The 16,160-nt window shown below is 44.1% G+C and overlaps 3 protein-coding genes across 6 annotated transcripts; 1 reads left to right on the forward strand and 2 right to left on the reverse strand.

Annotated features, from left to right (window-relative positions):
- The first annotated feature begins 1,089 nt into the window (after positions 1-1,089).
- On the forward strand, positions 1,090-3,518 carry LOC127304179 (uncharacterized). The gene is made up of 8 exons (XM_051334879.1): positions 1,090-1,104; positions 1,199-1,345; positions 1,427-1,639; positions 1,717-1,965; positions 2,248-2,469; positions 2,560-2,757; positions 2,836-2,964; positions 3,399-3,518. Exons 1-8 carry the CDS (start codon positions 1,090-1,092, stop codon positions 3,516-3,518), a joined length of 1,293 nt encoding a protein of 430 aa, XP_051190839.1.
- Positions 3,519-6,959: 3,441 nt separating this feature from the next.
- On the reverse strand, positions 6,960-11,273 carry LOC127302221 (uncharacterized). Its single transcript, XM_051332634.2, has 4 exons — positions 10,961-11,273; positions 8,017-10,260; positions 7,702-7,906; positions 6,960-7,623 (listed from the first exon to the last, which is right to left on the reverse strand). Exons 2-4 carry the CDS (start codon positions 10,217-10,219, stop codon positions 7,320-7,322), a joined length of 2,712 nt encoding a protein of 903 aa, XP_051188594.1. The 5' UTR covers positions 10,220-10,260; positions 10,961-11,273; the 3' UTR covers positions 6,960-7,319.
- A 465-nt stretch (positions 11,274-11,738) lies between these two features.
- On the reverse strand, positions 11,739-15,293 carry LOC127302222 (uncharacterized). 4 transcript variants are annotated; one of them, XM_051332637.2, is made up of 9 exons: positions 15,157-15,293; positions 14,801-15,033; positions 14,599-14,655; positions 14,365-14,417; positions 14,165-14,216; positions 13,135-13,194; positions 12,676-12,747; positions 12,520-12,580; positions 11,739-12,137 (listed from the first exon to the last, which is right to left on the reverse strand). In XM_051332637.2, exons 2-9 carry the CDS (start codon positions 14,913-14,915, stop codon positions 12,074-12,076), a joined length of 534 nt encoding a protein of 177 aa, XP_051188597.1. In that variant the 5' UTR covers positions 14,916-15,033; positions 15,157-15,293; the 3' UTR covers positions 11,739-12,073. The 4 variants fall into 4 exon arrangements, with proteins under 4 accessions (XP_051188597.1, XP_051188596.1, XP_051188599.1 ...); XM_051332636.2 differs by having other exon boundaries at positions 14,801-15,015; positions 15,115-15,292; XM_051332639.2 differs by having other exon boundaries at positions 15,115-15,292.
- Positions 15,294-16,160: the final 867 nt, after the last annotated feature.

Below are 16,160 nucleotides of genomic sequence, written 5' to 3' on the forward strand. Positions count from 1 at the left end.
GACGGGCAGTCCGTTGAGCTCCCGACGCTGGCCAGTCCGTCAATGTCTCCGGCAAGTCCGACGCGCATGCCAGACAGTCCGGGATTTCTAGTTCGTCTTGTCCGTTGCTGTTTCGGCCTATCCGGGGCTTTGGCCGGCCTGTCCGGGGCTTTGGCCGGCCTGTCCGGTGCTTTGGCCGGCATGTCCGGTAATGGCGTTGTATTACCAATCCTGCCTTAGTTAACAAGTATTCTATTTGAGACAGTATTACTTATATTTCCATGTATTCAGTACTTAAAATTCATGAATCAGTAGGGATGCTTATATTTAATTATACACCGCTCTCGCATCACCTTGTTCTAGTCCCATATTTTTTTACTGTTACACCCGTAGTATCACCACCAAAAAGTACAAAACTTTTCGTTAAATCGACACCTTAAACACAATTGCCAATTTCTAATTGCTATAATCATGTATGTTATCTACAGGATGGAAGTAGTTGACGAAGTTCCTTGCTCGGTTGAAAAATGGTGCAGCTTTGTTGACAACATGTCAAACGAACAACGAGGTGCACTTTTTGGCTCCGGTGTACATTGTATGCTCGAAATGCCAAGGATAAAGATGCGGCAGTCTGTGCTGAAGTTTCTAGTGCAAGCTTTTGATCTTGAAACCAATACATTTGGGTTAAATGAGGGAAAGGACCATATTTCCCTAGGAGGCAAAGAAATCTACGAATTATTTGGTTTAGAGGACAAAGGTTTGAATGCTGTGGTCATAATTGCTCAAGAAGGCAAAGAAGCGTAGGGACAGATACCACCTGAGTGGCTCGATCCGTCAACAGAGAATCTCTTAATTGATGATTTAATAACGGATGTTGAGCTTCGTGGTGGCTCGGATGACGATTTTGTACGCAAGGCCATCATGGTGCTTCTCGCCACAGTACTTGCACCGTACTCTAGTACGGTAATTTCACAGCCGATGTATGCATTGGTAGAAGACCTCGATCGAGCTAGGAAGATAAACTGGAACTCATTCACTCTGGAGTACACCTTGGAGGGCTTAAGGCAGTGTAAAGGTGGACGAGTAATGAGGTAGTGGCCAAAAGGAAACATGGCGGCATTACAGGTAAACCGTAATATTTCTTAGTCAGGTAATATTTAACTGCAGTTTTTTGGTCACAACTATTTCTTAGTCATTCTTAATATCTTTTCTTCTGCAGTACATGTATTGGGAGAAGGTGCAACCTCCTGGTGCACCAGCCTTTAACCCACTGGTATGTATGTACCCATTGATGAAGAACTGGACCAAAGTTGAAGGGAAGAAGAGAGACGCCTCCGACGCACAATATGGCCGTGGGAAGGGAAATGTAAACAATTTTTTCTTGTTCATATTTGTTTCAGCAGCTCATGTTTAACAACAATAAATAATTTGATTTTGTAACATGCAGATTGACAATGATATTACTGCGGAGCATAGACTCTCAAAAATAAACATAGGAAATAGTGTTGGGAGAAAAACATCCGTTTCAAGGAACGCCACAAAAGCTCCTGCGAAAAACCCCCCTTACATGGAGCAACTTTTGGAAAGGGTTAATCGCATGTCTGGGGAGCTTACTCTTGTCCGTAAGCAGATTGCAACTATAGCAGATTCATGCGCAGAGGTAAAAACGTGGCGAGTTTAATTATGCACGGATCATTCATTTTGGACCTGCCATGACACATTTTTTTTCCATTGCAGAGAGTTATTGCAAAGTTAAATCAGGAGGGGATCATTTATAGACGTGAGAACAAAGGCACGTCTGAAGGGGACAAGGAAAGCGAGAGCAGCCATAAGGGAGTTTATCCATCAAAGTACTTCACATCAGTTCAAAAGGACGAGGATGTTGACGACGATGATGTTAACGAGGACGAGCTAGACAATGCAAATGGCAGCACACCTGCACCACCTGTTGCACGCAAATTAATGGTCGATGATCCTCAACCATCTGTATTGTTTAATTGCAGCAAGGGTGACAAAAAAATCCTATCGAAATTACAAATGATGTTCCCGCTCGATCGTCATCCTCATTATCGGCTAGAGCATTTGTATCTGCAAAGCCAAATGAACCTCACAAGCGGAAGCGCATGCCATCCGCAAAGGTCCGGTCCCCTTACATGTCTGAAAAAATGGCAAACAAGCGTCAAATCCGAGATGAGAAAAATTCTGAGGGTAAGTTTGTTCGTGTCACATGCAAATTTCTTAACGACCTTTGCATTTCACTAACCGCAGTTCACCCGTTACTTGTTCGTTGCAAGTAACTTCCATTCACTAGATGCACTACTTCAGGTAAATGATTTGACTGAAGATCACGTCGAAACTGCCGTGTCACTTGTAAAAGAACTATCAAAGTGCTCCCGACGCCGCAACAAAAAAGTTTACTCTTCTGAAGGACTCGTGCTGACTGCCCACCATGTTGCATCTATTATAACCCATGACTGGTTGATGGGCGATGTAAAAACAATTTTTTTATCCCTGTTGTATTACACAATAATTTTCTTGATTGAAGGGCTAATTAGTTGTGTGTACCAATAATTTTTGCAGGTCATCAATGCTTATGTGCGACACTTGTCTCGTCGTGTTCCAGATGATCGTGTCCTGTCCACCACATGGAGGTCGACGCATCTCATAGAAGGGAAGACGAGGGGTAGAGATTATTTTCCACCCGGCCACCCCCAGATCGAAATAGAGAAGAATCAAGCCATTCACAGATGCATGGACGAGTATTTCCATAAACCGAAGGTACAAGCACATGCAATGCAATGGTGTACATAATTCATTCAGTGTATATTGAAACATACTTACACATTTTTATTGCAGTACTATCTCGCAGTAAACGTTAATGGCAATCATTGGGTCACCGTCGTGATGCATGTACCCAAGAAGGAATTTCAAGTATTAGATTCCCTCTATGTTCTTCGCAGTTACATACATATCATTGAAGCATTGGTATGTTTTCATACTACTTTACTGTGTCATAAGTATTTTGTTAAAATATTAATCATTACTTACTTAATCTTAACTACTCGTTTTACTTCAGAGAACCGAAATTGCTTATGACATAGCAAAAGCAGATCATGGTTTTCCTGATCCTTCGAACTGGCCTATAAAATAATACAAAATGGCAAGACAAAAGGATGGGTGAGTACATGGCGCAACTAATTTTCATCTATATTAATATACAATGCAATGTTACTTACTGTTTTTTGCTTGTCTTGTATTATGACAGAAACTCATGTGGACTTTGGGTCCTAAAATGTATGGAAGAATGGGATGGAGATGAATTTAGAACCACTATTACACAGGTAGGTAAAACAAAATTCTACTTACATGATGAACTAGCAGCACATGTCATAACATGTTCTCTTACTTTATTTTTGCAGACACTCGTTGACTCTACCAGAGAAGTTATGGTCGGTGAAATAATTTTTTCACCTAGTAACGAGCTGGATAGGATCAAAGATAAACTACTCAACCCCAATGGCGAGGAAGATGATGCTTAGGTCCAAGGTCTAGTGGATATGGTCGGGTTTTCGTCCCGTAGAAGGTTTCCCGGCGGTGTTCAAGAGACTTAGTTCATTTTATTTTCTATTTTCAGTTAGCTGTGTAATGACTTGGAAATTATACTTTACAACACCTATTTGCGTCATATGGAATACCATACTTTGTGTAATATGTATGCAATCATCAAGTGCCGGATAGTCTCACTATTGTCCGTGGACATCATCACTATAATCTTTATTGCGCAGAATTTGTTGTCAAACTTTTGCAAACAATCCGTTAACACCTTGATAATAACTTGGTATGAAAACCTTTATCTCAAAATACTTCAGGTGCAGCAATTTACCCAAAACCAATTGTGTATTGACTTTGTCAAAAATAATACCCAAAGATTAGGACTTATTAATAGCTTAGGTCAACAAATTACTGAACTGGTACAAAAGGGATAACAGTAGCCTCATAAAGTGAGTTCACAAAAACCGTTTCGACATTTCGCGCAATGGATAAAACTTTGGTACTTGTCATCTGCATTTTTCTTCACTTGCAATGAACCTTCAAGAGAGATAGGCGAAGGAATTGGACATTGCATACCAGGAAAACCCAAGCTTGAAAGAGAACTTTACATCTGTCCTGTGAGAAATGCTGGTGTTAATTCATTGCCGGACAGACCGGAGAAAGACTCCGGTCAGGCCGACAGAAACTGCTGCCTGTAAGTCTTGTCCCCGGACATGCTGGTGAATCTGGCCGGACAGACCGGAATGCAGTGCCAAAAGCCTTTGAGTATTCGTTAATTATTTTCCGGCCTGGCTGGTTCTCTACGCCGGTCAGGCCGACAAGAGATGCGTACAGTAACTCCTTGGCCGGACAGGCTGGCTCGTCTGGCCAGACAGGCCGATAGAATTGGCAAATGCCTCTGGAAATTTTATGTTCCTCCGGAACAACATTATCGGTCTGTCTGGCGTCTATGCCGGACAGTCTGACCGGTCGATCACGTAAACCGCGCCCCGGACAGTCCGTTCCCCTATGAACTGGATGTCCGCCGTACCCGGACTGTCCGGCTGGGTAACGACCGGACTGTCCGGTGTCTCCGATCTGCTATTGCCGGCCGGCGCCCACCACGATGGTGCACAGGCCACCATGATCCGCCAAACTCGCCGGGGGGCCCACAACTGTGCCGTACTTGTATCTCGTATAATTGACTAATTGAATTGGGCTATACGAATTTTGTACGGTGCCACGTATCGGTATTTTATACTAATAACGAAGGGGTATCGAGCGATCTTAGCCGTTCTTGTGTTTGAGCCCGCTTAAGCCCAAACTGAGTTTGAGGGAGTTTGGGGGGGTTGTACCGGAGCAGATGCCTTAGATGAAAACAATCAGGGTTCGGCAAGATTGAAAACAGAGTATGTGGTCTTGTCAGGTCTGGCTTGCTGCCTGCATCAAGAGGCATGTTGAGGGATGAGCACGAAGATAACTTCTTTTTTCACAAAGATTCTTTGACACTTAATATCCGCGGCAGAGCTCTGAAACTACTAACCGATCTCTGTGTTGTTCATCGATTTAAATCGGATTTGATATCCCTAAGTCGTACGAGTACGATCGGCCCTGTCCATCAGAAGCAGTATAAAATAGATAGATGCGCAGCGGCTGCTCGTCTCCACTCAGATTATACAATCGATCGATCCCCTAACCTAATAATCTAACAAAAATGTGTGGCGGGTAAGAACAAAAAGAATAGTGAGTTGATGGTAATAGTGGCAACATTTTTCACCTTCTTCTGGTGGCATCTGTGCACAGTTCTAGATGACGTGTTGCCAGTTCTGGACCTGCATTTCGTCTCAGTAAACTATTTTCCTAATATACTTTTTTAGAGAGAGAGAGAGAGTGTGTGTGTGTGTGAGAGAGAGGGAGAGAGTAAATCCACATGACTCCATTTTCCTTAGTTCTTTATTTTGTACATCCATGCGTGAAGCTAGCTGTAGGAAGCAATCAACTGAGCGGTAAATCCACATGACTACACACCATAAGCATTTGGGTGTTAATTAGACAGGCAGGTATGGTAGATCCAAGCGCAAACGTGCCCACTTTACTCAGCCACACCAACCAGCCATATTATCTTCCTAATAGCACCACTGCGACGACTAAACTCGCCATGGCCCCTTTAAGCTTTAGTAACCACCACCTTCCTTGCTAGATAAGCCAGCGGCTGGCCGTGTGCCAGAGGTACCTTGCCTTAATTCGAGGCCCGGTTTCTATCTTTCTTCTTTTGTTACATGCTCTTTTGTGGTGTAGGTTGTTCTTGAAATGAAAATGTTGTTTATCTGTTGAACTATCAGTTCAAAGTTTTGTTGTACTCTAGCACTATCGTCGCGGTTCTCTTTCATGTCCATTTAATCTGCTTTTTTCTTTGATGCAATATGGTGTGGTCATCTGTCTGCTGCCAAAATGCCACATAGCTCCAAGTGGCACAATCAGATGGAATGATGTCATTCTATTTTATTTTTCAGAGAGAAGTGAAACAGACTTCCAAATGGCACTAAACTATGCTGATGTAGCTTTCTGGGGGCCACTTCGTCAGACTTTCATTCCCTACACACTCCAGGAGTCAGGAGACATATGTACAGAGGTAGCTGAAACGATCGAGGTTCAGTAAAATTCCTGATGGTAGGTAACCTAGCATGATATATATGGCACACTGACAACAGGGGTGGGTGATGGAGGACTAGATGGAAGACTACTGACTAGCATATACATATACAGCAAGAATGGAAACATAAACCGCCCAGGGTTCTGTATAATTCCTAATGGTAGGTAACCTAGCATGATACCTATGGCACAGTGACAACTGGGAACACGGGTGGGTGATGCAAGACTAGAATTTAAACAAGGAGATGATATACTCTCATGGTCCGCCACCATCATCATCATCATCATAGACTGCCTTTTTGTTGTTTTCTGAAATAGATATACCTATGCATTTTTGCAGATAAGGTCGTTTTCTGTATATGAATCTCGAGGATGAATTCATGATCACGGGTTCGAACCTTGATGTGCAAGCAACTGTTCCTTTAAAGGCTTTTGACCACTGGCTAGGCCACTGCTAGAGCTTTTGGGCACAGGAAGGTACACAGTAGGAGACAACCATTGGATGCCAAGGCCATCAGTCCAACTCCAACAGACTCCAGACTGCATGTCCTGTAGCTAGATAATTAAGCACATGCCATCTACTTCCTCCTATCCTGTGTTTGTGGTCTTGTATAGGGCCAGGTCCCAATCACCTCAAATGAAAGACATACAACAATGGTTGCATCTTTTCTAATGTATGTATGCACACACAGAACTGAATCTTCCTATTTATACATAACGCTGAGAAGGAAATGGTTGCAAAAAGACTATACCATGATCTCCAGCATGGATGCCTTGCTGTCGACACGAAAAGCAGATACACTGTTAAATGTGAAATGATTGCCAGCTTGCCAGAAATTGTTTGCAGCTCACATGTGCATTTCCTAGTTAGTATTTTCTTGAGGCAAAACAGTTGTACAACAGTCTACATATGAAACTGTGGCATCTAAAGACAAGAAAAAGGGAAAGGATAAGGCTAAGCGATTCTGCAGATGCTAGTCAAGCTACAATCTTAGGGGAAGGGTTTCAGCACTATTTTCAACTCCAGAACTAACCAGCTACGGTCAAGCTGCCACCAATCCATTCCGGGCATTGGGAAACTTCAGAACCTGGTACATGAGCTCCAACTGCAGACCAGTTCACTATGCCACATTGCTTCCAGGACTTGGGAGGCAGGCTTATTTTCCACCAGATTGAGTCACATAGATAAAAGGATCCTGATCTGGATGTGGGCAATAATACGAGCCATCGGCCATCGACCAGGATGTTGCTGCCACTGGGCCTGCTGGGGCCTCTTCGCCATTCTCGATAGCGAGGAGTTCTTCGTCGTCTGAAGTCGGTTCAGCAAATGGTGCATCTATGTTCTCCCAGCTCAGGTCATCTCGGCAAAGAAGGCTAGGCTCTTCACTGACCCATTCATCCAAAACGTCGATGTTGTCCAGGCTAATAGGGTCAATGTCGACTTTGCACTTGTGCAAGTTCCTGCAAGATGGTGGGTACGAGTAAGTGAAAGTTATCATGGGAGCATTTGTACATCATGCGAATCCCAATAAATTATACCTTTCTTTAAGCTTCAGATTGTATTGAACAAAAACAACATCGTTTAGCCTTGATTGTTCAAGCCTGCTTAGCTTTGTGGAATGAAGATACTCAAAAACATCCCAATTCCTTTCACAGCCTGTTGCACTACAACATTGGCTAAGAACTCGTATCGCAAGACTTTGGAGTTCTAAAGTTCCATTGCCAAAGTTCTCCCACCATGCAACTAATAAACAAAGATGTAAATCATGAGAATGAAGTATGCCAACAGAAGAAACATAAACTCTTGTTTTAAAATACCTCAGACACAGGTCAGAACCTGGAGAATATCATTACCTGGATTAAGTTTCTCTCGTTGACGAATTGCAATTGGAAGGCCAAAGTCACCAGTTGATTTCTTGTACTCCTCAAGCTGGAGAAATACCTTGTCTTGGGTCTCCTCACCAAGGACCAAACTAGTGATTGTCTTAATAAGCCCCCTAGACACAATACTTTGCATCTTAAAAGAAGGACTGAAGTAAATACCAGGATTGAAAAAACATCCTGCTGCATACAATGGACTGTTAAGTTGCTTCTCCAACCTAGCATCGATTAGTCTAACGTAAGGCCCATACAGACAAGCATTGTGCATCAGCCTTCTCCTTATTGATTCCTTTGCCTTTTCCATAGCATCATACAAGTAACCCATTGAATGTTTTTCATTACTATCCACCAAGTGTAGTACACGCAGTAGTGGCTCAGTGACTTTCGCTACATGTTTGCACCAGGCCCAAAAATCGACATCTTTCAAAATAATAGCTGCAATCTCTTTTCCCACACCACTTTTACCATAAGTTGATTTCACCCATTTGTTACTGGTAACCATTTGACGTAGTTCTTTCTCAAATTTAAGAATGCACTGGAGAGTGAGAAAATGTGTAGCATATCTTGTGATGGATGGACGACACAGATCTTTACCATTTGTGAAATCTTTCCTCATCAAAGACAAAACCCATGCATGATTATATATGAACTTTGTTATCTTCCTTGCTTTACTTAAAGTTTCACTAATCATAGGGAAATATCTAGGATCTGCCAAATTCTCCAACATCAAATCAATGCAACGTGCAGCACATGGAGACCAAACAAAAGTGCCGTGTCTTACTGCCAAAAGATTAACAGCAACCTTGTAAGTTTCATCTATGTCAGTGATAAACTGAACAATGTTTTCTGGTCCAACTTCTCTAACAACCTGATCAAAGATCGCAAGTAAAGATGCTTCCTCTGTTGGTGTATCAACAGATTTCAAAAACATGGTACCTCGTGGACAGCGCACAAGAAAATTTGTGAGATTACCCTTTCCATGATCTACCTGTCTGTCAACAATGACTGAACAGCCATAAACACTCCATTCTCTCTTGAGATCATTAAGGTATCCACGAATGTCAGCAGCAACATCTTTCAACAGTGGCCCACGTAGGTCATGATATGATGGTCCCTTGAAGCTCAATCCAGCAGATGCTATGGCTTGTATCATCGGCTGATAGAAAGGAGAGTTAGCCGCACTAAAGGGTATATTAACATCGTGCCACCATCTTGCCATAGCAATTCTAGCATTGCGTAACAGATCATTTGGAGCATCTAAACTATCCCTCCTATCTTGAACCATGTCTTCTGGAGCTACCGGTTCACCAGTATTTGGTTTTGAACCTATAACAGCTTCAGGAGAAAGGCATCCAGATCTTCGCTTCCTTGATGGTCCAAATTGACTTGCAGAGCCTCCTTCCGTCGTCAAATTAGCATCCAAAGAGTCTTCAAATAGAATTCTAGTTCCATGACGTGTTCTGTTCCTTCTTTCCTCCTTTATTCGCAGCTCATCAACTAATTCCATCATCTGACGCTTGACATCTTTGGGCACTTTCCTGCAAGATTCAACCTGGCCTGGAACTCCAGCAAGATGATATTTAAGGCGTGTGATGCCACCACCACCAATCTTCTTCCCACAATGAAGACAAATTATAGCATTCCTTGAATCGGCATCTACCTTTGCATGACTCCAAGCATTGTGTAACAGATCATCTGGAGCATCTGAACCATCCCTGCCATCTTGAACACTGTCTTCTGGAGCTACCAAGCCAGCACTGCCTGTGCCTGGTTCTGAACCTGTAACAGTTTCTGGAGAAACACATCCTGATCTTCGCTTCCTTGACGGTCGAGATTGACTTGCAGAGCCTCCTTCCAACGTCAAATCAACATCCGAAGAATCGTCAAGACGTGAATTCTGGCCAGCTCTAGCTTCATGCCGTGTTCTGTTCCTTCTTTCCTCCTTTATCCGCAGCTCAGCAACCAATCCCAGCATTTGACGCTTGACGTCTTTGGGCACCTTCCTGCAAGGTTCAACTTGGCCAGTAATTCCAGCAAGATGATATTTAAGGCGCGTAATGCCGCCGCCACCAATCTTCTTCCCACAATGAAGACATATTATGCCATTCCTTGAACCGGCATCTGCCTTTGCATGACTCCAAGCAATTTTTTTTGAGGAAGGTGGAGACGATGCCATGTAGGTGCCTCCAGTTGACTAGGCACCAGGTATCTCGGTTCCTATACACAGAATTAAAGCAAAATCAGTCAAGCATGTTGCAAGAACTTTACTGGATAAGGAATCACTACACGTTTGCTAAATGACTAACCATACAGGCAAAGTTCAAAACTAATTCAATCACAAGAGCAATACCCTTACTGTACAAAACCTTTTGGTAGTACATTTAACGCAGCAGAATATTAAGTGCATATCAGCAAAATAAAACATGTACTACATCTTGTTCATTCTTGTGCATGGTCCTTACTCCTTAGCACATTTATGTTAAGCAAGAAACCAGAAACATCAAGCAAAACATGTAACTTTGAATTTCTCCTTTGCTGGGCAGCTAAGCAGTACAATTTTTACATTCACCATGAAGAACGATATCAATAATCCTAATTAAACACCCCAAAAGAGTTGGGGCTATGCTGGAAGATGGGCCATTTGCGGCTGCCACTAGATTAAGCTAGAGAGACAAAAATAGTCTGCTGATTCCAGCGGTTGTCTGTCACCAGCTATGCAGCAACTGTTACAAACAACAAACATCAACAATTCGCAAGCTACACCGGTGGTAACCGGTGATCCGGACATGTGTCGTGATTCGTGATGGAAACCGCCCGATTTCAGGTCAACAGCACCCGAGCTGTCGCTCATCAAATTAAAATGACTTTGGCAAGCATTGAACTGAATACAGTACGAGCAGAGAGCACGTGGACCCACCTTTCGTCGACCAGCTTGTCGAAGTAGAGCTCGGCAGCCGTCTTGGCGGCGCGCTACTCAAGGCGGAAGGTTTGCTGGGCGAGCTCGGAGGAGGGAGGTATCTGGATGGATTCCGGCGAGCCACGGTGGAGGGAGAACGTTCAGGGCAGGAGAGGGCGGCAGCTAGCGGCTCAGGTCAGCGAGGTTTGCACGGATTCCGGCGGTTACCGGCGGGGATTCGGCCGCCGCTACCGTCGGCATTCGGGGGCGGTTACCGTTAGGGTTTGGGTGGAAGATAATTGTTTCGGCCAGGAGATTGGGCTATGAGACGGAATTGGGATTCTGGCCCAATTCGACGTGGAAGAATGAAATGGGCCGGCCTAATACTGAGCTCGAGCGCTCCGAACCGAGATTCGGAAAAGCAAGACTTGAAAAAAACTCGGCGCTCTATTGGCGGCATGTGCTTGGATGCTCAGAAAATGTGTCCAACTTCTTGTGTTGAGTTTAAATTTGGCATTCGTGTTCTTTCATGCATACAACTAGTTTTGATAACAATATAATTACTAGTCTAAGAATAAGCTGAAACAGAAAATTGTACTCATAATCGAAAAAGGACATGCATGAGAAATGTCAAAAGCAAAAAAAGAAAGAAGAAAAAACCATATGATATTCGCACTAACTGCATTTAGTTTCAATAATCTATATAAATAACTGTATCACGACTACTTAACAAACAAGTTTTCATGTGACTTTGCTACTTAGACAGTAATACTCTACCAACTCCAGTTGTTAAACTATGGAAACGAAAAACAGACCTCTTAATTTAAGAAGAACTAATTCTGAGTAGTTGTCTTCCAAATTTTTGCTAAAGCGGACAACTGTCCATCAAAACTAGCACCGAAGACTTCGGCCAAAAAAAAAAAAAGGGAACACAGGTGCTGCCAAGCGAGGTGAGGCCTCACTGAACTTTAACAGCTAGCAAACATACGTTGTCTGATTGTCGCACAGCATACAAAATTTCCCAATTCTCGTATCAAATGGTAAAGGAGAGCATAATCTTCCGAGAACCTATCAGCAAAGCAGGTAGGCCAAAGGAAATGGTCGAGCAGAGGCCCTTCCTCCGCTGGATGGAATTCATGATGGTGGCAGCCAAGTTCCTGGCTTAAAAGATGCACCCGTACCTGTTGGTTCCGTAGACCTGAAACGAAATTAACATGGCTTCAGATCAAAGGAGTCAGATGAAGATAACATCAGTTTGTTGCCTGCTCCTTTAGTTCCCAGATGAGCTAGAGTTGCTGCATGAGTGGACATGCATCATTTTCTATCCTAACTTTATAGATCAACCTTGTTTTACATGCAATTGAACAATATCCAGTTCATCAGTTGCGGAATTGCACTGAGTTATTGGAGGCAGATACAAAACAAAAGGCAGGCATCGCTCCCTAAAGATACGGTACAATAGCATACGCTAGTCATTGATTGGCATTATAGACTTGAAGGAAATAGCCAGCGGATAAATGACATCTCAACACAAATAACACTAACATTTAGAGAAATATAAATGTTGTATTGGAACACACCTGTCATTATCTGTTGTGGCATCTTGTGCATCAGTCGGACCATTAGGCTTAGATTCAGGTCCTAAACAGTGCACAGAAATGTTATTGCGTTTGGACTAAACTTATATCGCAATCATAATTCATGACAGATACCAAATAAGACTAAGACTATGTTACCTTTCTTTTGATCTACAGAAGTACCAGGGAACTGCTGCGTAAAACTTCTCAGATTTGGAGATTCGGTTTTCCCTATATTTGAAAGAAAATCAACAGCAAACGTTCAAAAGGAAGAAAATGCAATATGATACTATGCTATTTCCCTCCTTTAGTAACACAATAGGAGACACTACTTGGGAAAACTTAACGATTCAGATATAACCAATTGATAGTTCCATAAAAGATTTTACAGGAACAGACAAAGTCAAGTACTCCGTATTAGTTTCCCTGCCATCAGGTATCCAAGAAATAAGTCTGGAAACTAGGCAGTGCAGCTGTGCAGGTAACCGCAGAATTGGTCTGACAGGTGTTGTGGAACAGGGCCAATAATGATTGGGGTTTTCACACAGTAAACAGTCAATTGAAGGACTTCCAAAGGGGCATACAAATGCTGATGGAAAAGTAACATCAAGAACATACCGATTTTCTTGACTGGTCGGACACCAGCCCTTCTTTCCTCTTCTTCTTTCTTTTTGAGAACTTGATTGAACATAGATCAAATGTATTAGTAGAGAATCATATAAAAGAAGAACTTGATGAGGCAAAGCTTATGAATACAATCTTCTATTGCAGTGCAACTAGAATTAAAGTTTTGCAAGGGAAGAAAATTCTATGCAATGGTAGATAATCTTATATTCGTAACAGTATTTAAAAGTAGAAGCAGAATGCCTTATACACCGATTGGTCCTCACACCAACATGTTCTCTACATAACTGGGTGAATCTAGAGATATGTGTCACACATGGAGTGACATCCATGTAACTGACAGAGTTAAAACTCTAAAAAGAGCAAGAGAAAGAAGGTGGGGAGTGGGACGAGGAAGGTGCCATCAGGATCAGGGGACACGAATGTGTAATTGGTTGGAATCAGTCTTTCAGGTAAGGTACTGAAGACAGACTGACTGTATCGTGAGATGAATAACAGAGAACTACACAATAAACTGCAAATTTAGCATCCAAGTGGATAATACACATCTCTGACCATCATCCTCCCATTTGTACTACCTACTGAAAGTAGCAAGAAATTGAGAATTACCGAATTAGCACAAAATGCATATAGGAGCAACCATAAGGCCAGAGTACAACAACAATAGCTAATAACATTCATATGAGTGTGACCCCCCAACAAACAAGTGGTATTGCTTACGAGAAGCATACTCAAATTACTTTTGCATAGCGTTTCACACACAATCACTAAACATCTTTGGTTCACTTTAAACACACATTTGCTTATTTATTTTCGTAGCAATTAATGCAGACCATAAGAACCTCAAGTAATATACATGTGCTCTGCTCTATGACATAATTAAGAGAACATGTTGAGAGCTATGGTTCTTCCTCATACAGTAACATTCTTAATAAGCATACACATAATAGGCAGTGAATGAATCTTAAGATCAAAAGCACAAGCGGTGTTAGGAGTTGGAAACTTGGAATCACTAGGTACGTACGTTCAACATTTTGCCTGACACGCTCACGCCTTGCCTCCAGCTCAGCCAATTCCTGTCTCAATGCAACAGCACATCAGTACCGGACGCAATGAACATACTGCTTCTCTTACTAGTTACTACTATGCACGAAGAATTAAATAATCTAAGCACATTTTTTAGAAAAAAAAACATGTGAGGACTGGCGCCATCTTACTCCTTACCTCTGGTGTGGGGGCTTTCTTCCTTTGTCCATTCAACCAGCAAATCCACTCAACTACAAGTACGACGCAACTGTGAGATACTACTGTCTACTCATTGGCAAATCCAAGTATACTGGCTCAAAGTCAGAATGAAGGCCGTAAACCATACATGCCTGCAAAAACATTTATCAGTACCAGTCAGAATTGGTAAACTACAGATGCTCACAGGCCAAACAAGCAAATATGATGTGTTACCTGGAACAGTGGTCGGGTCCTGGTCGCCCTTGAACTCCACCCACCGCTTCTCCTTCACTGTTTAGGCCATCACAAAGCAGAAACAGCATTACATCAGGACCTTTCTCATCGAGGAGAGCACGAGTACTTTTTTGCTAGGAAAGAAGAGACGAAGAGGAACAGAAACAGGAAGGAATGGACGGGCGCGGGAGGGGACACGTACTGGCGCCGTCGACCTCCTCGACGAGGGAGTAGTAGTTGTTGCCGGCCCTGTCGACGCCCACCTGCGTCCGCGACCGGAACATCCCCATCATCCGCGCCACCAGCCGCTTCGCCATCGCCCCCGCCGCCGCCGCCACCGTCCGCCTTCGCCGGTAACCGGTTCCCGCGACGCCACCTGAGCGCCTCTTCCTCCTCTGGCCGTCGGTTGCTCAGCCGCTTGAGAAGGGCGATCAACTATAGTGGGATTGGAGGATTTGGGGATCGGGGAGGAAAGGTGCGGGTAAGGGCAAGCGGGGACAACAGCGCGAGGCCTACCTAGTGCAGGGATTGAGCCGTGGACGTCGAGATGCGACTTACCCGGCGCCGACTAGCAGCGCCGCCGCTCGCCGGAGTTGGCGCCGCCGACGTGTTCGCCTGAGAGAACTCGCTGTTGCTTGGTGGGCGGCTGGGAGAAAAACAACGGGACCCGACGACCCGTGGCCCGTGGGTTGCCCTCAAACCTTGAACCCTCAAACCAGTTTATGTTGTGTTTAGATGCATAGAAACTGGGCGTGGAATTGAATTGGGATTATATTCTAAATCCAAGGAGGAAATGAATTGGTCTAAAATTTGATTATGTTGTTTGGTTGTGTATGGAAATTGCCTTTGGAATCAAACGGTGGTACCAATTCCTAATCCTGTTTGGATTGCCAAAAGTTGGAAAGTAATTTTCTGTTTTTTTTTTGTGAACGCACGGCCGCCAGTGATGAAGATCCTCGCGAGGGAGCCGGCGGTGAAGTGTGGGAGGGCCGGCGATGGCCAGAATCGGCCGGTGGTGGCCGGAATCGGCGGCGGGCCTGAGTCAGACGGAGAGAAGGAGGAGGAGGAGGAGGGCCAGGGGAGTCGGCCAGAGAGATGGAGGAGGTCCAAGGCAGTGGCCACCGTTCCCCTACGGTCGACGTCCGTCTCCTGCTTCTCGCCGCCGTTCCCCTATTGCCTCTCACCGCCGTTCCCCTTTTCTGGCACATCTAGGGTTTGGGGCGGGGTTGTGGGGTGGCGAACGCCGTCGGCGTCGCCGGCGCCGGTTTGCTTCGAGGAGGTGGGGAAAGGGAGACGAAGAAGACATCGAGGATAAGGAGAGGGAGGGGAACACTCACCGCTGCCGCCGCCTCCGGCTAGCTGCAGCCTGCAGGTCACTTGGACGGGAGGGGTTCTGTTTGAGGAGAAACGAAGCGGTACGCTCGGGGGAGGTTTCCGTGCGTTTCCGAGGTGGTGAGCTCGGAAACTTGCGACACAGCGCGGAGCGGGTGTGGAATTGGTCTGAGTTTCCACCTAACAATTCTGAGGCCACCCCAAACAACCGAATTGGCGAATTGAACCCC

The sequence above is a fragment of the Lolium perenne genome, chromosome 5 (assembly GCF_019359855.2).
Source record: "Lolium perenne isolate Kyuss_39 chromosome 5, Kyuss_2.0, whole genome shotgun sequence".
In the NCBI taxonomy this organism is placed as follows: domain Eukaryota; kingdom Viridiplantae; phylum Streptophyta; class Magnoliopsida; order Poales; family Poaceae; genus Lolium; species Lolium perenne.